The sequence below is a fragment of the Mobula hypostoma genome, chromosome 1, assembly GCF_963921235.1.
Source record: "Mobula hypostoma chromosome 1, sMobHyp1.1, whole genome shotgun sequence".
Classification (NCBI taxonomy): Eukaryota; Metazoa; Chordata; class Chondrichthyes; order Myliobatiformes; family Myliobatidae; genus Mobula; species Mobula hypostoma.
This window is the reverse complement of record NC_086097.1, coordinates 25,223,646-25,246,040: the sequence shown is the minus strand read 5'-3', so window position 1 is coordinate 25,246,040 and position 22,395 is coordinate 25,223,646. Positions and strand designations below refer to the sequence as shown.

At 41.5% G+C, this 22,395-nt stretch overlaps 1 protein-coding gene across 6 annotated transcripts in view; it reads left to right on the top strand.

The window, feature by feature from the left end:
* Positions 1-22,395, top strand: part of LOC134344680 (centrosomal protein of 128 kDa) — a 664,526-nt gene that overhangs the window by 511,569 nt on the left and 130,562 nt on the right. For all 6 annotated transcript variants that reach the window (XM_063044801.1, XM_063044787.1, XM_063044794.1 and 3 more), the window contains one exon: positions 21,463-21,512. In XM_063044801.1, the coding sequence (XP_062900871.1) occupies positions 21,463-21,512 (50 nt within the window). The remainder of the gene's footprint in view (positions 1-21,462; positions 21,513-22,395) is intronic.

Below are 22,395 nucleotides of genomic sequence, written 5' to 3'. Positions count from 1 at the left end.
GGGAAGCAGTTTTGGTAACTGGGATGGGGAGATGAGGGATTTGACATGATGAGATTTGACAGAAAAGGCAGCGAGATGGAGAAATTGCTACAGGACGATGGCATCTGATAAGAGCAGCTGAGGACTAGTTGGAGAGTCAGTAACCAAAAGAGACAGATTTAAAGTAATTGTCAAAGAGACAGGAGAGAGATGGGAAGTTTTTTTTTGCTTAGCATTTGTTGAACTGAAATGTACAAAGTAAGAAAAAGGTAGAAGAAACAGTTGCAGGTTTGTTTGAATGTTGATGGTTTTATCATGAAAGTACTGAGCTTGGAACTAGGAAAGCACTAAATACATCAATAAAGAATGCTCATCATCTAAACCAGCTCCTGTTTTAACATTTTTGTTTTAGTTGATGCACGAGGGAAAGGACCAAATTCCACAGTTCAGGACTCAAGGTTTACTCAAGGCAGCACAGTAGTGTAGCAGTCAGTGCAATGACTTTATAACATCAGTGATCACCAATAAGGTTTTGATTCCCACTGCTGTCTGTAAGGAGTATGTGTGTTCTCCTCGTGACTATGTGGGTTTCCTCTGGATGCTCTGGTTTGCTTCCACATCCCAAAGGCGTATGGGTTAGGGTTAGTCAATTGCGGGCATGCTATGTTGGCGCCAGAAGGATGGCAACTCTTGCGGGTTGCCCACAGCACATCCTCGGACATTGTTGGTCGTTGAAGCAAAATGACACATTTCACTGTATGTTTTGTAAAGAAGAATGGGGAAAAGTTGCAGTGTCCAGATGTGCAAAGCTGACAGAGTCCTATCCAGCAGACTCAAGGCTATAATTGTTGCCAAAGGTGTATCTACTAAATATTGACTTGAAGAAGATGAATATTTATGCAATCAATGATTTTGTGTTTTATATTTGTAATTAATTTAGATCATTTTGTGGAGATCTGTTTTCACTTTGACACGAGTCTTTTTCTGCTGATCGGTGTCAAAAAAAAACAAATTAAATCCACTGTGATTCAATGTTGTAGAACAATAAAACATGAAAACTTCCAAGAGGGGGTGAATATTTTTATAGGTACTATATAAATCATGCTGTGGCTTCAGACTCAAGATTTTAGAAGTATGAAGGTTACAGTAGGAAGTTAAGGTTGTGGGGAAGCAATAGCATTTTCAGGTCCTAAATATGATGCAGTTGGCCTACATTGCATAAAGTAAAATTAGAAATGTTGCCCTTAAAGTAGATTCAAGACCAAAGGCCTAGGTAGGATCACCTTTTTCTCAATCTGAAACGTAGTCTGTCCATTTCCCCTTACAAATGCTGCCTGACGTGCTGAGCTCCTCCAGTAGTTTATCTTATTCTCCAGATTCCAGCCTCTGTATTCTCTTGTGAATTCACATTCTATGTTGGGCTTTTTCTTAAATACTTGCCAGTAGATAGGATCTGCTTCCCATTCAAAAGTGGTCTTCAGATTGTAGATAAATTATGTTTTGTACAGTTTATTGAAAATAAAAATTGGAAGTTCAAAGTAAAATTTTTTATTAGAGTACATACATGTCACCACACCAACCCTGATTTTTTTTGTGAGCATATTTAGCAAATCTATAGAACAGTAATAGTAAACTGTAAACAAACTGTGCAACTGCAAATACAAATAAATAGCAATAAATAACGGACATGAAATAACAATATACCATCCATCAATATAACAGAGTCCTTAAATGAGTGTCGTTAACCCCTTTTGTTCAAGAGCCTGATGGTTGTGGGGTAGTAACTGTTCTTGAACCTTGGGTTGTGAGTCCTGAGGCACCTGTACCTTCTATCTAATGGCAGCAGCGAGAAAAGAGCATGACCTCTGTGGCGAGGATCTTTGATGATGGATCCTAATTGTCTATGGTAATGTTTTATGCAGATGTGCTCAATGTAAGAGAGGGTTTTACCCGTGATGTACTGGGCCGAATCCACTACCTTCTGTAGGATTTTCTGCTCAAAGGCATTGGTGTTCCCATATTAGGCCATAATGCAGCCAGATATACAAGCATTTGTATTAGCATCAAACATGGTAAAAGTGGAAGATGGCATCAGTGAGCAAACAAAAAGATTGCCAGCTTGTAGGACAAGAATGGGGAAAATATCGGCAGTGTGGTCTCCAAACACTGCTCTGCCCCAGACCACAAGAAATTGCAGAGAGCTGTGAATGAAGCCCAGTCCATCACACATACCAGCCTCTCCTCCACTGACTCTGCTAACACTTCCTACTGTGTTAGGAAAGAAGCCAACATAATTGAGGACCCTCCCACTCCAGTCAGGTAGAGGATACAAAAGCTTGGGGACACAAACCACCAGGCTCAAGGACAGTTTCAGACTGTTGAACATGTCTCTTGCCTCTTAGGATAAGATGAACTGCTGATCTCTCAGTCTACTTCTCCATGGCCCTTTTACTTCATTTGTTCATCTGCACTGCACTTTCTTCATAAATTTAACACTATATTCTGCATTCTGTTTTTCCTTTTGTACTGCCTTGATGTACATATGTACAGAAAGATCTATCTGGATGGAAAGCAAGCAAAGATTTTCACTATATGTTTACCTGCCTACCCACCTTCCCCTCGCCTCCCCTCCCATCCCCTCCCCCCAACCCACCCACACTGCCGAACAATCCCGCAATTTAATCCTAGCCTAATCACGGGACAATTTGCAATAGCTAATTAACCCACTGGCCGGTGTTGGTACATTTTTGGACTCTAGGATGAAACTGGAGCACTCGGAAGAAGCCATGTGGCCATGGGGAGAACGTACAAGCTCCTTACAGGCCGTGGCAGGAATTGAACCTGGGTCACTGGTACTGTAAAGCGTTGTGCTAACCACTACACTACCGTGCCACTCCATCTTGGTACATATGACAATAGTACACCAATTACCATTTGCAAGGTAGTGTCAAGGCAGCGCAACACTTCACAGAGCCAGAAGTAAGATTGGGATTCAGTTCCTGCCACTGTGTGTAAGGAGTTTGTATGTTCTCATCTTGACTGCGTGGCTTTCCTCCATATGGGTTGATGACACTTGTGGGCTCCTCAACGCAATCCTCATTGATTTGACTTGTTGCAAAACAGTACATTTCATTGTAAGCACAAGGGATTCTGCAGATGCTGGAAATCCAGAGTAGCATGCACAGTGATAGAGGAATATAGCAGATCAGGCAACATCTATGGAGAGGAATAAAGAGACAATGTTTCAGGCATTGTATGTTCAAAGTTCAAAGTAAATTTATTATCAAGCTACATGTACGTCACCATATACAACCCTGAGATTCAATTTCCTGTGGCATACATGACAAATCTATAGAACAGTAACTGTAACAGGGTCAGTGAAAGATCAACCAGAGGGAAGAAGATGACAAACTGTGCAACTGCAAATATAAATAAATAGCAATTAATAATGAGAATGTGAGATAATGAATATGTTTCAATGTTCCAAAGTACATGTGACAAATAAAACTAAAGTTAAGATAACCTAATCGGCATCTAGACAATGGCCAGAGGAAATACGGTCCCATCAGGAAAGTGGACTGAAAACTCACCTTTTCTTATGAGAAGATAGTTGGGAAAAGCAATTTTCATTTCAGCTTGGAGCCGTGCTGTTTTCCAAACGCAGCTGTGGATTCTTCTTCCAAACTCTTATTTTTTGGTAGTTGAAGTTTGAGATGAATGGAGAGATTTTCTGTGTTCATTAGCAGGAACAGAAAATGCTGGATACACTCATTAGATCAGGCAGCACCTCTTGAAATTAAGAGTCAATATTTCGGATCAAAGATCTTTACCAGACAGATTAATTATTGATGTGTTCAATAATTGATTGGAATACCAATCCAGGCAATTGCGGGCTTTTGATAGAATCAAATATTCAATGTAGAAAAATATTAACATTTGCTTTAAAAGTTATGCATAGAATCAGAAAACTTGCTGTCCTAGTGAGAACAGTGTACTTGCTTTGTCAGAGTAACATACAAAATGCTGGAAAAATTCTGCAGGTCAGGCAGCCTGTACGAAAGGAATTAACAGGTGACACTTCAAGCCAAGACCCTTCATTGGGACTAGAAAGGAAGGGAGAAGAAACCAGAGTAAGGATGTTGCCTGGATTGGGGAGCATACCTTATGAGATTCGGTTGAGTGAACTTGGCCTTTTCTCCTTGGCGCAATGGAGGATGAGAGGTGACCTGATAAAGGTGTATAAGATGATGAGAAGCTTTGATTGTGTGGATAGCCAGAGGCTCTTTCCCAGGGCTGAAATGGCTAACACAAGTGGGCATAGTTTTAAGGTGCTTGGAAGTAGATACAGGGGGGATATCAGCGGTAACACAGAGTGTTGGGAGCGTGGAGTACACTGCCAGCAACGGTGGTAGAGGTGGATACAATAGGGTCTTATAAGAGACTCTAAGATAGGTAGATGGAGCTTAGAAAAGTAGAGGGCTATGTGGTAGGGAAATTTGAAGCAGTTTCTAGATTAGGTTACATGGTCGGCACAATATTGTGGTCTGAAGGGCCAGTATTGTGCTGTAGCTTTCTATGTTCTAGAATAATAAGGTGGGGAAAAGGGAAGGAGTACAAGCTGATAGGTGATAAGTGAAGCCAGGTGAGGGGGAAGGTGTGTGGGCAAGGGTGCCGGAATGAAGTAAGAAATTGGGAGAGGATAGTTGGAAGAAGTAAAGGGTTGAACAAGATATCTGATGAGACCGTAAGACATAAGTGCAGAATTAGGCCATTTTTCCCATTGAGTCTGGTCTGCCATTCTATTATGACTGATTAATGATCCCTCTCAACCCCATTCTCCTGCCTTCTCTCCATAATCTCCAACGCTCTTACTAATCAAGAACCCGTCAACATCCGTTTTAAATATACCGAGTGACTTGGCCTCCACAGTTGTTTGTGACAATGAATTTCACAGATTCACTGCCCTCTGGTTAAAGAAATTCCTCCTCATCTCTGTTCTAAAGAGATGTTCTTGTATTCTCAGGCTGTGCCCTGAGGTCCAAAACTCCCCAAATATTGGAAACAACCTCTCCATGTCAATTCAGTCTAGACCTTTCAATATTTGATAGGTTTCAATGAGATCCCCCCGCTCAATTTTCTAAAACTCCAACGAGTACAGGACCAGAGCCAGCAAACACTTCTCAGACGATAATCTTTTCATTCCCGGGTTCATTCCCGTGAACCTCCTCTGGGCAGTCTCCAAAGCCAGCACATGCTTTCTTAGATAAGGGTAATCCATAGGAGTTTTGTGAGGATAGGAGAACACAATCGGCCATGGAAGAAAGGGGAGGAGGGGAACTAGAGGGAGGCAATGCACAGGTGAGGAAAAGAGAGCGAGTGAGAGGGTAACTAGAATGGGGGAAAAGAAAAAGAGAGAAGGAGAAAGACAATTACTGGAGGTGAAAGAAATTGATGTTAATGCATTGGGTTGAAAGCTACCTAGACAATATGAGGTGTTGCTCCTCCAGCCTGTGTTTGGCCTCATTATGACAGTGGAGGTCCATGGACAGACATGTCAGAATGTGAATTGGAAGTTGAATTGAGATGGTACATCCTGCCTTTCGCGGCGGATAGAGTGAATATGCTCAATAAAGTGCTCCCCCGATGTAGAGGAAGCCATATTGGGACAGCAACTAAGAAAACTCCAAAGGACAACTACTGAAAGGATTACAATTGCTAAGACATTATTGCAAGTAAAAGTGAGCAAGAGACTGTCCTTCCCAGAAAAACGCCATTCCCTTTTCTCAGTTCCTCCGTCCAAACATAAATAATTACTGTATATCCTCCAATTAGTGAAATAGGTGTGATCATTTTATGATTCTCCTAGGCTTCTCATCATTGATATGTGTTTGACTTTTCACTGGTAAGTGGTAAAATAGTAAGTCTGTTTATTATTGCCACATGTTCTGAGGTACAGTGAAAAAATGGTCTTGTGCCAGTAGAGTAGTCATTCATACAGATCAATTCTTTACAAAGTGCAGTGCAGTAATACAAGGTAAAACAGTAACAGAGTACACAATAAAGTGTTACAGAGAAAAGGCAGTGCAGGTAGACAATGCTTGCAAAGTCATGAGTTAGGCTGTGAGATCAAAAGTTCATGTTATCAAAATAGGGAAGTTGCCATCGTGCTAGTGGTACATGCTTTCAGGCTTTTGTACCTTTAGTCTGACGACAGGGGGAGAAAGGAGAATGTTCTGGACAAGTGCGTTCTTTAATTATGTTGGCTGTTTTACCGAAGCTGTGAGAAGTGTAGGTTTGGCAGAGACCATAGAGGGGAGGCTGATTTCTATGATGTGCTGACCTCTGTCAACAACTCTCTGCAGTTTTTGTGTTTACGGGCAATGCAGTTGCTGTACCTAGCCTTGACACATCCCAACAGGATGCTTTTATTGTGAACATCAAAGGAACTTGCCAAGTTTCTTTAGTCTACTGAGGAAGTAGAGGCACTGGTGAATTTTCTTGGAAAAATAAATGAGACAAATTGATTTTAGAGAAGGTTTAAAATTCGGCATAACATCATGGGCTGAAAGGCCTGTACTGTGTTGTAATATTCTATGTTCTATATAATAGTTTCTTTTAAGATTTCTTGTAAACAACAGCAGCTCGATAATGGTTTCATTATTCAAATGCAGAGAATTGTGATTGGTGCTTATAGGTATTTGACAATATAATTTGCAATTGTTTTTACAGCTCCGATCTCAATAACAATCTGTGTTTCATCCTTTTTAACCAGTCAACACTTAGCAAATTAAATTAAAATACAACTTTACCAGCCGTTGTTCTCTAAGTGATGAGTTTCACTGCGTCCGGCAGGAATATCAGGATTTATCTTTAATGTTACCAGATGTATCACAGCTTCAATTGACACACAATTTTCACAGGAAATTCAAGATTTTGCAGAAATATCAGCCTTTAAAGCAAAGTCTGAAAAGCAAAGAGAGAGACAGAATAAATCCATGAAGCTCTGGCTGAAAATTTGCTTCCAAAATGGCATTAAGACAGAGACTGAGAACTGCTTAACATTTGTGTGTTCTCCCTGTTTCTGTGTGGGTCTCTTCCTGGTAATCTGGTTTCCTTCCAAAGTAAAGTTTGTTGTCATCTGCACAAAAACATGTATGCACAGGTGCAATGAAAAACTTACTTGCAGCAGCATCAGAAACGTATGGCATCATATAAGCAGTATTCACAAAAAAAACATAAATTAAATATCTTGAAGAAGGGTCTCGTCCCGAATCGTCGACCATTTACCCTTTTCCATAGATGCTACCTGGTCTGCTGAGTTCCTCCAACATTTTGTGTGTGTTGTTTGGATTTCCAGCATCTGCAGAATTATCTATGTTTGTACTTTAATTTACATTTTTTATTTATTTAGAGATACAGCACTGGCCCTTGCGGCTCACCCGAGCTCATGCTGCCTGGTTACACTCATGTGACTAATTAACCTACAAACTCATACATTGTTGAGATGTCAGAGGAAACAGGAGCACCTGGAGGAAACATACTTGGTCACAGGGCGGGCGTAGAAACTCCTTACAGATAGTGGCATGAATTGATCCCCGGTCACTGGTGCTGTAATAGTGTTATGCTTACTGCTACACTACCATGCTGCCCTACATACAATTACATACATTATTTACAGCAAAAAACCCGATTAGAGTCTAAAGGAAGTCCATTTTAATGCAAAGTGATCTAAGTGTAGATCCTACATCCCAAAAGGCATGCAGTTTGTGAATCGTACAGTATGTGAATTTTGTGGGAGTTGCTGAGAATGTAAGAAAAATAAAAGGGATTAAAAATTAAAGATCAATGATTAGATTTATTTATCATCTGTACGTTGAAACATTAGAACATACGGTGAAATGTGTAGTTTTTGCATCAATGACCAACACACTGTGAGGATGTAGAGGGGGCAGTCTGCAAGTGTCTCTACTCCTCTGGTGCAAACATAGCCTGCCAGCAGATTACTAACCCTAACCCATAAGTCTTTGAATATGGGAGGAAACTAGAGCACCAGGAGGAAACCCATGTAGTCATGGGAAGAACATATAAGTTTCTTAGCCGGACTGTTGATGCTGTAATAGCATTATATCAATTGCCACGCTGTTGTGTTACCCCAGTGATGGTGCAGGCCAGAGCATTGTCAAAGATGATCAGAACAAGGCTGGAATCTGCTGAACTCTTCAGCTGTCTGCTGATCAGTATAGATAGGTTGACATGGATCAAGTTATTAAATTAATTAAATGACACATGTTAGATTGAATTGAATGGGAAATGCCAAAATTTATTGAGGTGTGTGCCTAGATAAAATAAAAAACTTAATTGCAGCAGCATCATATGCACATAGCATCGGGTAAGCAGCATTCACAAGGAAAACATAAATCAAATATAAATTATACTCAATTGTTACAAGAAAGAACAGTACTAGGAAAAAACAAAGAGTCCATTTTAGTGCAAAGTGATGAAAGTGATCATGCTAAACAGTAGTGACCAGAGTTTTGTTGGTTGGTTCAAAGATGAATAGTTAAAAGGAAGTAGCTGTTCCTGAACTTGTGGTGTGGGATGTCAGGCTTCAGTACCTCCTGCCTGATAGTCACTGCGAGAAGATATCTTGGCCTGAACAGTGGGGATCTTTGATAGTGAATGTTGTGTTCTTGAGGCAGCACCTCCAGTTGACATATCGATGGTGCTTGTGCCGTAGTGGGTTCCCTTTGGTGCTTGGTGCTAATGAATATGCAACAAAATTTGAAATCAAGTTATCAAAGAATACTAACAATAGTGGTAGGATTATTAAGAATTTAGCGCAGGGACAGTGCATTTTAAACAACAGTGTTCACACTCCATGCCTTCCAGCTCTCTGCAATGAATTCTATTAATGGATCTTACTTTTCCTCTCTGACCTTTTACCTCATCTCATCTGCCTTCATCTCCCCCAGGTGTCTCCACTTTCCCTTTCTTCTATAGTCCACTTTTCTCTCCTATTAGATTCCATCCTCTCCAGCCTTTGACCTTTCCCACTAACCTGGCTTCACCTATACCCTTCCAGCTCCCCTCCTTCCCCTACCCCCACCTTTTTATTCTGACATCTTCCTTTTCAGTCTTGAAGAAGGTACTCAGCCTACAAGGTAGACTGTTTATTTATTTCCATAGATACTGCCTGACCTGCTGAGCTGCAGCATTTTGTGTGTGTTGCTTCCATTCCTCCCTCCCTTTTATGCAGGGTCACCAATTACCTCATCAATTCCTACGTTTAAGTATGTTCCACATTCCCAAAGCTCCTAGTGATGATGTTTTTCCTAATTTGCACATGCTTTAATTAGTGACTAGCTTTTATTTATGAATTTTTTAATTTTGTACTCCCCACAGGATATGCTTACACTGTAGTATTTCAATTCTTTTTTATGTCAGCAGCATAATAGGCTTAGGGATATATTTTGCCATTCACATTTTAATCAACAATGCAAACTAGTGGTATAACTGAAGTGAGTCTTCTTTTGTGTACTCTGCTATTAAGATTTGACAGAGATTTTTGATCCTGGGAAGTAAAGCTAAGCTGGTTTGGACCATGGTTTGCCTGCACTGAAAACTGTCAGAAATCAGAGTTTGAAACACTCATACATATCCTAGGCTATACCTATACAGAGGAGCTATGACTCAGTGCAGAGTATTTGACAGATAATTTGAATGAAGTTGTTTTAGCTTCCTGTTGTGTTATTCATGACTATACATTGTAGTTTTCTGCCTTTTCCCCATTGTGGTTTGATGGCAATTTGCATATTTGTGAATGAGCTATTGTTGTGGAATATTCATTGAGCAAAACTAGCTGTGTTGCCTGGATTAGAACAGTAATGTCGCTTCTAATAGAAATACTTAATGGCCTGCAGAGCCCATTGGGACTTCCCCAAATTGTGTAAAGGACTATGCACTCAATGGCCACTTTATTAGGTGCCCCCTGCAGCTAATTAAGTGGCCACTGAGTGTATGTCTGTGGTTTTATACTGCTGTAGCCCATCCACTTCAAGGTTTGACATGTTGCGCGTTCAGAGATGCTCTTCTGCACACCACTGTCGTAACACATGGTTATCTGAGTTACTGTTGCCTTCCTGTCAGCTTGAGCCAGTCTGGCCATCCTCCTCTGACCTCTCTCATTAACAAGTCATTGTCACCCACAGAATTGCCGCTCACTGGATGTTTTTACTTTCACACCATTCTCTGTAAACTCTTGAGGTTTTTGCGTCTGAAAATCCCAGGCGATCAGCACTTTTTGAGATACTTAAACTGCTCCATCTGGAACCAACAATCATTCCACAGTCAAAATCACTTAGATCACATTTCTTCCCCACTCTGATGTTAGGTTTGAACAACAACTGAATCTCTTGACCATGACTGCATGCTTTTATGCATTGAGTTGCTGCCACATGATTGGCTGGTTAGATATTTGCATTAATAAGCAAGTGTACCGGTGTACCTAATAAAGTGGCCACTGAGTGTAAAAATGAGTTATTTCTTTCACAGTCACACGAGAGAGAGAAAAAATTGTCTACAATGGATAACAAACTGCAACTTTTGAACAGATACTATTGTTGATGGAGTAAATATTTTATATCACTGTCTGTAACACTTAAGTAATATGAGAGAATAGAAGTCCACTGGGGATATATCATATTCTGAGTAGAATTTTTAAGTTCTATCATATTTATGTGAAGGAGAAAAGGTTTGGAAATCTAAAATGGAAGTAATAAATGTAGTTATGCCTGGCATCCCAGACTGAGAAATGTCCTGTGGAAAGCAATACAGCTTTCATCACTGGAGACTGCAAATGCTGGAAATCTGGAGCAACACACAAGGCGATGGAGGAACTCAGCATCTATGAAGGGAATTGGCAATTGATCAAGACTGGAAAGAAAGAGGGGAGATAGATAGATAGATACTTTATTGGTCCCAGAGGAGATTACAGTGTCACAGTAGCATTACAAGTGCACAGATATACAAATATTAGAAGAGAAGTAAGAAAGAATAAAGAAGATAGCCAGGTTTAAAAAAGGAAAGCGGGAAGGGGTGTGCAGGAACTGGCAGGAGATAGACGGATCCAGATGAGGGGTGACCCTTCCCCGCTTTTATCACCCATCGCTCACTTTCCCATTCCCACCCTCTCCATTAACCATCACCCACAGACTTCTCCCACCGGTTCCCTTCCCCACCTCTTTCCCTTTATCCCATAGTCTATCATTCTCCCCTATCAGATTCCACCTTTTTCAGACTTTTGTCACCTGCACCTATCACCTCCCAGCTCTATAAATCACTCCCACTTTCCTCCCTACTTCACTCACGTATCACCGCCCCTCCCCTGTTGCAGTCCGTATCCATGGAGGGGAGGCTGACTTCTGTGTCCACAACTCTCTGCAATTTCTTGCAGTCTCAAGCAAAGCAGTTGCCATACCAGACTGTGATGCATCATGATAGGATGGTTTCTATGATGCATTATTAAAATTTAAAGGGGACGGGCCAAATTTCTTTTGCGTCTGTGAGAAAATAAAGGCACTACTGCACTTTCTTGGCCATGAAATCTACATGGTTGGACCAGGACAGGCTGTAGGTAATGTTCACTCCTGGTTACTTGAAGGTTTCAATGCTCCCGACCATTGATGTAAACAGGTGCCCTTTCCTAAAGTAATGTCCAGCTCTTTTGTTCTGTTGTCATTGAGGGAAAGGTGGTTGTTATGACACCAGGTCACTAGGCACTCTATCTCCTTCCTGTTCATTAATAAATGTATTTAAACAAACCTTTGACACCCTTAATAATCAATTCTGTGAATTTCACACATTCATCACCCTCTGGCTAAGAAAATTCCTCCTCAAATCTCATCTCAAGGGACGTCCTAGTATTCTAAGGTGCTGCTGTCTGGTCCATGACTCTTCCACAATAGGAATCGTCTCCACGCCTATTCTAGCTCAGCTTTTTGATATTCGATAGATTTCATTGGGATCTTCCCCTCCCCTCACTACCATTCTTCTAAACTCCAGTTAGTATAGACCCAGAGCCATCAAAAGCTCCTCATACATTCCAGGATCTTGAGAAGAGATTTGAGGAGGAACTTTCTTAGCTAGAGGGTGATGAATGTGTGAAATTCACAGAATTGATTATTAAGCTCCTCATACATTCCAGGATCGTTCTTGTGAACCTCTTCTGGACCCTCTCCAATGCCAGCAAATCCTTTCTTGTATAGCAGGCCAAACTGCTCATACTACTCAGCGCATGTACCCGATAACCTCCTTGTGAACTTCATCTGGACCCTCTCCAATGTTCCAGCAGGGTGTAAGTGATAAGTTACAAATCCATTGCTCAGGCTGAAGCAGCTTGAATGAGGCTGAGATGGGATTTAAAACAAGTAAGGCAGAGCTATTACCTCCTCTTCTCCTTTTGGCTGCTACCTCTTGCCTGCCCCCTTCTCTCTATCTTTAATATTGGCTATTTTTCCTCTATCTTTCAGTTCAGATGAAGTGTCTCCACCTGAAATGTTAACTATCCATTTCCCTTGTTAGATGCTGATTGTGCAGCTGAGTTTCTCCAGCATTGTGTGTGTGTGTGTGTGTGTGTTGATCCAAAATTTGGCATAGATTCATAGAGCACTACAGCAAAGAAACAGACCCTCTGGCCCACCTAGACTGTGCTGAACTGTAGTCTGCCTAGTCCCATAGACTCACGCCTGAACCGTAACTCTTCATACTCCACCTATCCAAATTTCTCTTAAATGTTAAAATCAAACCTGCATCCACCATTTCTGCTGGCAGTTTATTCCACAGTTGCATCACTCTGTGAGTGAAGTTGTTCCCCCTTGCACTCCTCTTAAATATTTGACCTTTCACACTAAACCTATGATTTCTAGTTCTAGTCTCACCCAACCTCAGTGGAAAAAGCCTGTTTGCATCTACCCTATCTATACACCTCATCGTTTTGAATACTTCTATCAAATCCCCCCTCATTCTTCTAGTGTCTAGGGAACAAAGTCTTAACCAATTCAACCTTTCCTTATAACTTATAACACTTTCTGGAAACATCCTTGTAAATTTTCTCTGTACTCTTTCAATCTTAGTGATATCTCTCCTGCAAGTAGGCAACCAGAACTGTATGCAATACTCCAGATTAGGCCTCACCATTATCTTATATAACTTCAACACAACAGTCCAGCTCCTGTATTCAGTACTTTGATTTGTGAAAGCCAATGTGTCAAAAGCTTTCTTTACGGCCCTGTGATGCCACTTTCAAGGAATTATGGATTTGTATTCCCAGATCCCTCTTCTGACATCTGCCTGTCCATTCACGTTTGCAATTCCCTTTGAATCTTCTAAATTCCAGGATAACAGTTGGTCAATGAAAAGGGTTCTGTTTGTGGTCCCTCATTAGTCACAGGTTCGTTACCAGAGAAATTGGAAATCCATGCATTTATTCAGTGCATTGCTACCAAAATGTATTGGTTTAAGTTCATGATGCTTGTCCTGAGTGGCTTTTCATCAACATGCCATCATTGGTCCTGGGATTAGCATGTTACTCCAGAGAGTCGAGGGTGTCCTAAAACTGGTTGTGCTATTAATCAAAGGTAGGCACAAGCAACTGGGTCTTTTGCTCTAATAAAAGCAGCAGCTTTTTTTTTTCCTTTATCAGGCTGATTTTTCCCCTCTTTCTTCTACCTTGAGTTTTGATAAACAAGCATTCTCAGTACAGAGTCAGCATAATGAGAACAAATTCTGCTTCGGGCGTCTTGCTGTACTCTGCAATTTAGCTCACAAGCAGTTTAGAATCAAACACTGGAGCGGCTTTCCACCTTGTTTGATGGATGAGCTTGTCAGAGGGAAGGCTCCTCTTTTCCCTCATCCTTTCACAGTCGGCTACATGCTGACATTGACACATCTTCCTAAGGCAGCGCTGCATTTTATCACGGAGCTGCTTTTTGTAATCACCTGCAAGCAGGACACGGAGAGCGACGTTTTGTTGACCTTTTCTTTTTGCCAGGTTTCAAACTGGGATCTGTACATGATGAGATGCTGGTGACAGTTCTGCTGAAAGGTGTACAAAGGAATGAAACTCTTGCATCCATGCCAATGTGACTGATATGAAATTGTATTTCCAGGAATATTTCTAGGCTGATTGACTATCTGAGGTTCAAAACTCTAGAACTACTCCCTATTACTTCTGCAGGGGCAGCATGGTGGTGTAGTGGTTAGCAGTTCCCTCCCAGCACTTATTCCTGCAAGTGGTCTGAGTGCAACACCTGCCCATTCACCTCATCCCTCACCTCCATTCAGGGCCCAAAACAGTCCTTCCAGGTGAGGCAACTCTTCAGCTGTGAGCCTGCTGGGTCGTCTATTGTGCTTGGTGCTCACAATGTATCTCTCTACGTTGGTGAGACCCACTGTAAGTTGGGGGACTGCTTTGTTGAGCACCTCCACTCAATCCGCCACAAGCGGAACTTCCCGGTGGCCAAACATTTTAATTCTGATTGCTATTCCCGTTCTGACATGTCAGTCCATGGCCTCCTCTTGTGCCAAGATGAGGCTACCCTCAGAATAGAGGAGCAAAACCTGATATTCCTTCTGGGTAGCCTCCAGCCTGATGCCATGAATATTGATCTCTCCATTTGGTAAAAAGAGTTTTCCCTCCCCCTCTCCTTTTCTTCTGTTCCTCACTTTGGCCTCTTACCTCTTCTCACCTGCCTATCCCCTTCCTCTAGGTTCCCTCCTCCATCCTTTTCTCCCGTGGCCCACTCTCCTCACCTTTTTAGATTTCTTCTTCTCCAGCCCTTCCTTTATCTTTCCAACCACCTGGCTTCATCTATCACCTTCTAGCTATCCTCCTTCCTCTCCCCTGCCTTTTTATTCTAGCATCTACCCCCTTCCTTTTCAGTCCCGAAGAGGGGTCTTGACCCAAAACGTCAACTGTATATTCTTTTCCAAAGATGCTGTCTGACCTGCTGAGTTCCTCCAGCATTTTGTGTGTGTGTAGCGGTTAACATAATCCGTTATAGTGCCAGCAATTGAGGTTCAATCCTGTTGCTGTCTGTAAGAACTTTATATGTTTACCCTATGACCATGTGAGCTTCCTTCAGGTGCTCCAGTTTCCTCCCACATTCCAAAGTAGCAGGGGTTAGCATTAGTAAATTGTGGTTACGCAGTGTTGGCAATGGAGGATGGTGACATTTGTGGGCTGCTCCCAGCACATTCTCAGACTGTGTTGTTTGTTGATGCAAACAGCACATTTTACTGTATAAACACAAGAGGTTCTACAGTTGCTGGAAATCCGGAATAACACACACAAAATGTTGGAGGAACTCAGCAGGAGAGGCAGAATATATGGAGAGGAATAAACAGCGGGGATTTCGGATTGAGACACTTCATCAAGACTGGAAAGGCAGTGGGATGAAGCTAGCAGACATTTTACTGACATGAGAAAATCTACGGATACTGGGAATCCAAGCAACATGCACAAAATGCTGGAGGAACCCAGTAGGCCAGGTAGGGTATCTGGAAAAAGTCCCAATGAGGAGTCTCGGCCTGAAATGTTGACCGTTTACTCCTTTTCATAGATGCTGCTTGGCCTTCTGAGTTCCTCCAGCATTTTGTGTGTGGTGTTTTGCAAGCCATTTCACAACATATTTTGATGTTTTAATGTATATGTGACAAATAAAGCTCATCTAATTGATCTAATCTAATCATATTCACCAGCCAAAGTGTGGATCAACTTGATAGTTTTATCAAAACTAAAAGCTGCATGTGCCCAGTCTGTTGCGCAAACCAGCCTTCCCTCATCATTGACTCTGTCTACACGCCCTGCTGAACTAGGAAATCAGTCAACATAATCGAAGACAGAATCAGAAGCAGGTTTAAGATTATTGACATACATCATGAAATTTGTTGTTTTGTGGCAGCAATACAGAGCAAGACATAACAATTACAACAAGCCACAATATAAAAATAAAATAAATAATATAAATTAGTAAGATGGTCTTTCTGAAGGAGGGGAAGAAGCTATTCTTAAAATTTGACTTTGAATCTTTAAGCTCCTCTCTGATGGTAGTAATGAGAAGAGAGTGTGTTACAGATGGTGAGGGTTCTCAGTGATGGATGCTGCTTTCCTGAGGAACTGCCTTTTGGAGATGTCCTTGATGGAGGGGAGGCCTGTGCCTGTGATGGAGCTGGCTGAGTCTACACTGGAGTCTCTTTACCGGGCAGTATAAGTCACTGCCGGGTATGGCATTCAATTTGTTATTTTGTGGCAGAGAAGTCAAGCGATAAAAAGGACCCCACCCATCCCGGACTTTCTTCCTGCTCCCCTCTTTCCTCAAGTGGAATAGACAAAAACCTGAGAGTATGTACCGCAAGGCTCAAGGACAGCTTCTATCCCACTGTTATCAGACTCCTGAAAAGACCTCTCATCATTAAAAGATGAACTCTTCATTTGCCGATCCACTTTGTTTGTGGCATCCTGCATTTTATTTGTCTACGTGCACTGTGCTTTCTCTGTAACTGTAACACTGCATTCTGCATTATGTATGTTTATATTACCTTTTATACCACCATTTATATATTTAAATCACTCATTTATATATTTATATACTTATATACATATAAATATAAATGCATGTGTATGTATATGTGTGTGTGTGTGCGTGTGTGTGTGTCTACCCCGCAGAGTGTTATACGGCCAGCTACATCATGGTCGACGCTCAACTGGAAGGCCGAAGAAGCGCTATAAGGATCAGATGAAGAATGCTTTAAGGAAGTGCAAGATCAGACCCGAGGACCTGGAGGATGTTGCTGCTGACCGTACCACTTGGTGACAGCTGTGTAGGGATGGGGTTCGTGTTCTGGAGATGGAAAGAACAACCAGAAGGCAGCAAAAGAGAGCCAGGAGAAATGCAGTCAGGGTTGCCACCACTACCACATATACATGTCCCACTTGTATTAGAGCTTGTGGGTCCAGGATAGGACTGTATAGTCATCAAAGATCTCACCGTTAAAGGAGTGGACGTCGTCATCGGATTTCGATGGACAACTGAAGAAGAAGAAGTGTGTGTGTGTGTGTATTTCTTAATCCTTGGTCCAAGTGTTGTTCGTAGGGTTAATACATATGGATGCCCACTGATCATGGGGTCTAAATAGCCTGCTTCCATGCAAAATGACAATATAAAAAACAAATAGATTGTCCACTCATTCACTGCTTTGCTCCTGGCTGCTGTTACAAAACATTCACTATAGTTTTTAAGTAATTTTCTGGCTGTGCAGAACCCTGGGGTGTCTTTGTGACTTAATCAGCTTCCTCGTAATACAGCTGCCTTCTTCATGCGTAGCCCATGGCATTGTGCTTTCATCTCCAGCTTCGAAGAAGGACGTCCATATCTCCAGATGGACCTTTCTATTTTTAAGCCTGCTTTTCTTCCAAAAGTAACTATTAACCTGGAGTCAATCTGTAACAATTTCACATTCATGAATTTCATGATAGGCAGGTCGGATTGTTGGTATTTACTGCAAGAACCTAATAGCCAACAAATACAAGAGATTTAATCTTGATTGCCCTGGCTGAATTTGAACATTACTTTTTTTTCCTTATTGCGTATGGCTATGCCTGTGCTGTTATATACAATGCCAAGTCGAAGCCAATATTTTGATTGTTTTGGAACAATTTGGCTGTTGGCACAGCAGGTTTAGGAGTGGGTGACATGGTGACATAGCACTTAGCGCAACACTTTACAGGGCCAGCGACAGGGTTTCATTTCCCACTGCTGTTTGTAAGGAGTTTGTATGTTCTCCCCATGACCGAGTGGGTTTCCTCTGGGAGCTCCACATTCTAAATATGAACAGATTAGTAAGGGTTATGAAGTTGTGGGCATGCTGTGTTGGCGTTGAAAACATGGCAACACTTATGGGCTACCCCAGCACATCCTTGGACTGTGCCGGTCATTGACACAAATGATGCATTTCACTGTATGTTTCGATATTTCAATGTACATGTGACAAATAAAGCTAATCTGTTTCAGGTTTTCATGTGTTGATGTTAGGAGTTTGAGCATGAATTCTGTAAATCCATGTGGTGTATATGCTGGCTGCTAGCCAGATACTCTAATCTCCTCTCAGGAATTCTTGATATCGGTTCCTGTATTGTATACCTCTTCTTTACAATCTGCCCTAGGTCCTCCATAGCATACTGGACATTCATTATCAACGTTACAGTCCGGTAACGTGGCACCTTTTTGTGGCCATTTAGAGATGCAGCGCCGTAACAGGTCACTTCCGGCCCAATGAGCTCACGCTGCCCAGTTACACCCATGTGACCAATTAACCTACTAATCCATGCATCTTTGGAATGTGGGAGGGAACTGGGGCACCCAGAGGAAATGCACGCGTTCATGGGGAGAATGTACAAACTCCTTATAGACAGTGGTGGGATCGAACCTGGGTCGCCAGCACTGTAATAGCATTATGTTAACCACTACGCAGTTATACACAAATGGCCAGGTTTTGGACTCTCGCCTGTAATATGGTTTACCAACCCAAAGTGCTTCAAAGGAATATTATGAAACAAGGAGACCTTAGGGTGGGCAACTTAAAGCCAGATCAAGCAGGTTTTCAGGATTATCCTAAAGGACCATACATCTGTGGACTGATGGGCCAATGGAAACAGGCTTTGAAATATGGCCACCTGGATAGAACAATCAAAATTAGAGAGCACAAAAGATTTCAAGTTTCTGGGTGTCAAGATCTCTAAGGATATAACCTGGTCCCAACATATGGATGCAGTTATAAAGAAGATAAGACAGCAGCTATACTTTATTAGGAATTTGAAGAGATTTGGCATATCAACAAATACAGTCAAAAGCTTCTATAGTTGTACCGTGGGGAGCATTCTGACATGCTGCATCACTGTCTGGTATGGAGGGGCTACTGCACAGGACCGAAAGAAGCTGCAGAAGGTTGTAAATCTAGTCAGCTCCATCTTGGGTATAGCCTATAAAGTATCCAGGACATCTTTAGGGAGCGGTGTCTCAGAAAGGCAGCGTCCATTATTAAGGACCTCCAGCACCCAGGGCATGTCCTTTTCTCACTGTTACCATTAAGAAGGAGATACAGAAGCCTGAAGGCACACACTCAGCGATTCAGCAACAGCTTCTTCCCCTCTGCCATCCGATTCCTAAATGGACATTGAATCTTTGGACACTACATCACTTTTTTTTAAATATACAGTATTTCTGCTTTTGCACACTTTAAAAAATCTATTCAATATATGTATACCATAATTGATTTACTTGTTTATTTATTATTATTGTTATTTTTATTTTGTTTATTATTATTTTATTTATTTTTTTCTCCGCTAGATTATGTATTGCATTGAACTGCTGTTGCTAAGTTAACAAATTTCACATCATATAATAAACCTGATTCTGATTCTGATTCTGATTTATAAGCAGGGGGAGAGCAGAGTTCTTTGAAAGTTCCAGGGCTGAACGAGATCCTGAGAGAGGCAGGGGAGGGGCCGTAGGAGGTGGTTGGAGAACGAGATTTAAATTCTTAAATCTGAGCCATGAGGTAATGTTGCAACTGAGATGCACAATATTGTCTGCAGTTCTGGTCACCTCATTATTGGAAGGTTGTGGAAGCTTTTTACAGAGGGTAAACCAGGAGGGCACAGGAGATTTACCAGGATGATTACAAAACATGTCTTATGAGGATAGGTTGAATGAGATAGGGCTTTTTTCTTTGGAGGGGAGGAGGATGAGAGATGACTTGATTGAAGTGTACAAGATGAAGAGAGGCATTGACTGAGTGGATAGCAAAAGACATTTTCCCAAGGCAGAAACAGCTAATACAAGGGGGCTTAACTTTAAGATGTTGGGAAGGGAGCATAGGGGAGATGCCAGGGGCAAGTTATTTACACAGAGATTGGTAGGTATGTGGAGCAGGCTGCCAGGGATAAGTGTTGGAGGCAGATACATTAAGGACATTTAAGAGACTCTTAGATATGCACGTGGATGATAGAAAAATGGACGGCTATTTGGGAAGGAAGGGCTGCATTGATCTTGGAGTAGGTTAGAAGTTCAGCAAAGAGTGGGCTGAAGGGCCTGTACTGTTTTATGTTCCAAGATAACTCCTCCATCCTGATCAAAAAGGTGCAAAAGCGCCTTTATTTTCTGCAGAGTATCAAGAAAGCTCACCTCTATCCCAGGATACTGACAGACTTTTACCGCTGTACCATTGAGAGCATACTCACCAACTGCATCTCAGTATGGTATGGCGATTGTCCTATATCGGACTGCAAAGCACTCCAGCGTGTGGTGAAAACGGCCCAGTGGATTATCGGCACCCAATTGCCCACCATAGAGAACATCTACCATAAATGCTGCCTGGGCAGGGCATAAAGCATTATCAAGGATGCATCTCACCTTAACCATGGACTTTTTACTCTCCTCCCATCCGGTAGGCGCTACAGGAGCCTCTGCTTCCGCACCAGCAGGCTCAGGAAGAGCTTCTTCCCTTAGGCTGTGACCCTGCTGAACCTCACATCACAGCGCTAAGCAGTATTGCACCCATATTGTACTGTCTCAGTACTTTTATATTTGTATGCTGTAGCACTTACTTTTTATTCGTAGTTATTTTGTAAATAACACTATTCTTTGCATTTCTGGTTAAATGCTAACTGCATTTCATTGGCTTTGTATCTGTACTCAGCAAAATGACAATAAAGTTGAATCTAATCTAATCTAATTTTCAGAACTGGGGCAGCACGGTAGCATAGCGGTGAGTGTAATGATATTAGAACATTAGTGACCCTGGTTTGGTTCTTGCCGCTGTCTATAAGGAGTTTGTATGTTTTCCCTGTGACTGTGTGGGTTTCTTCCGGGTACTTTGATTTCCTCTTACATTCCCAAGATGTATGGGTTAGTTGGTTAATTGGTCACGTGTGTAATTGGGCAGCATAGGCTCATTGGTCTAGAAAAGCTTGTTACTGTGCTGGATCCCTAAAGAAATAAAAGTAAAAATTTAAAAAAAAACTTTTCTAGAATGGGATCAGCACACACAAAATGCTGGAGGAACTCAGCAGGCCAGGCAGTATCTTGAGTTAGTGACAGGATATGTTACTGCATGGTTTCTTCGTTCTCTGGAGATATCATAAGGAGGTGATTTGAAGAAGGGTCTCAGTACAAAATGTCGACTATATATTCATTTCCACAGATGCTGCCTGGCCTGCTGAGTTCCTCCAGCATTGTATGTGTGTTGCTTTGGATTTCCAACATTGGCAGAGTTTTTTGTGTTTATGCAAGGAGATTTTGATAGGTTAGAAGATGAAATGCATGGTAATAATTGCATTGCTTATGACAACCATTGTGAGTAATGATATAAGGATGTATGGTGCTATATTTTTATAATAGTACTTGTTTCCTTATTGTTCTTTAACAGAATTATTGCAAAAGATGTGTCGAAAGGATGAAGAGATGAGAACATTGCAGGTGAGTAAAGCTAATTCCTGGCATGACTTAAGATCTAAATGAGGTGTGCAATCATGAAGGACAGTAGAAAGGTCTCTTCCCCCATCCCATCCCACAATGAATCAACCATACATCACTTAAATAAAACCAAGAGATTCTGTAGACACTGAAAATCCAGAATAACGTGCATAAGATGCTGGAGGGTCAGCAGGTTGGGCAGCATCTTTAGAAAGGAATAAAGAGTTGACATTTCTGGCCAAGACGCTTCATCAAGGCTGGAAAAGAAGAGGGAAGAAGCCAGAATAAGAAGGTGGGAGTTGCTGTTCTATTTTTGATTTCTAAAAGTGCCTTACTTTTCAAGAGAGCCTAATGCACATTACAAGTACAGACTTGGACTTTATTCCCTGGAACAAAGGAGATTGAGTGGTGACCTGACACGTATATAAGATTATGAACAGCATAGATATGAAAGTATTTTCCTCAGGGAGGCTATGCTAGAAATAAGATCAGATGTGAAAGGTTTGAAAGGGACATCCAGGCAGCTTCTTCATGCAAAGGTTGGTACGTATTTGAAATGAGCTACCAGAAATAGTGGCTTGGTCCAAAGCCCTTCGAACCACTTCCATCTGTGTACATTATGTGTTATGTACATAAGCAACAATTAAAAGCTATTTAGATAAATACATGGATAGAAGTGATTTGAAGGGCTTTGGGCCAAATGCAGACAGATGGGACTAGCTCACTGAGTGACAAATTATAGACAAGTTTGGCCATAGGGGATGTTAGTGTGTGTATGGCAATATGACACCAAGATAATTCCAGTTATTAAATATGCTTCTTTATTAAATAAGTAGAAAGCATTATTTTTTACATTAGAAGAATGAATAGCAGAGAATTCGCTCAA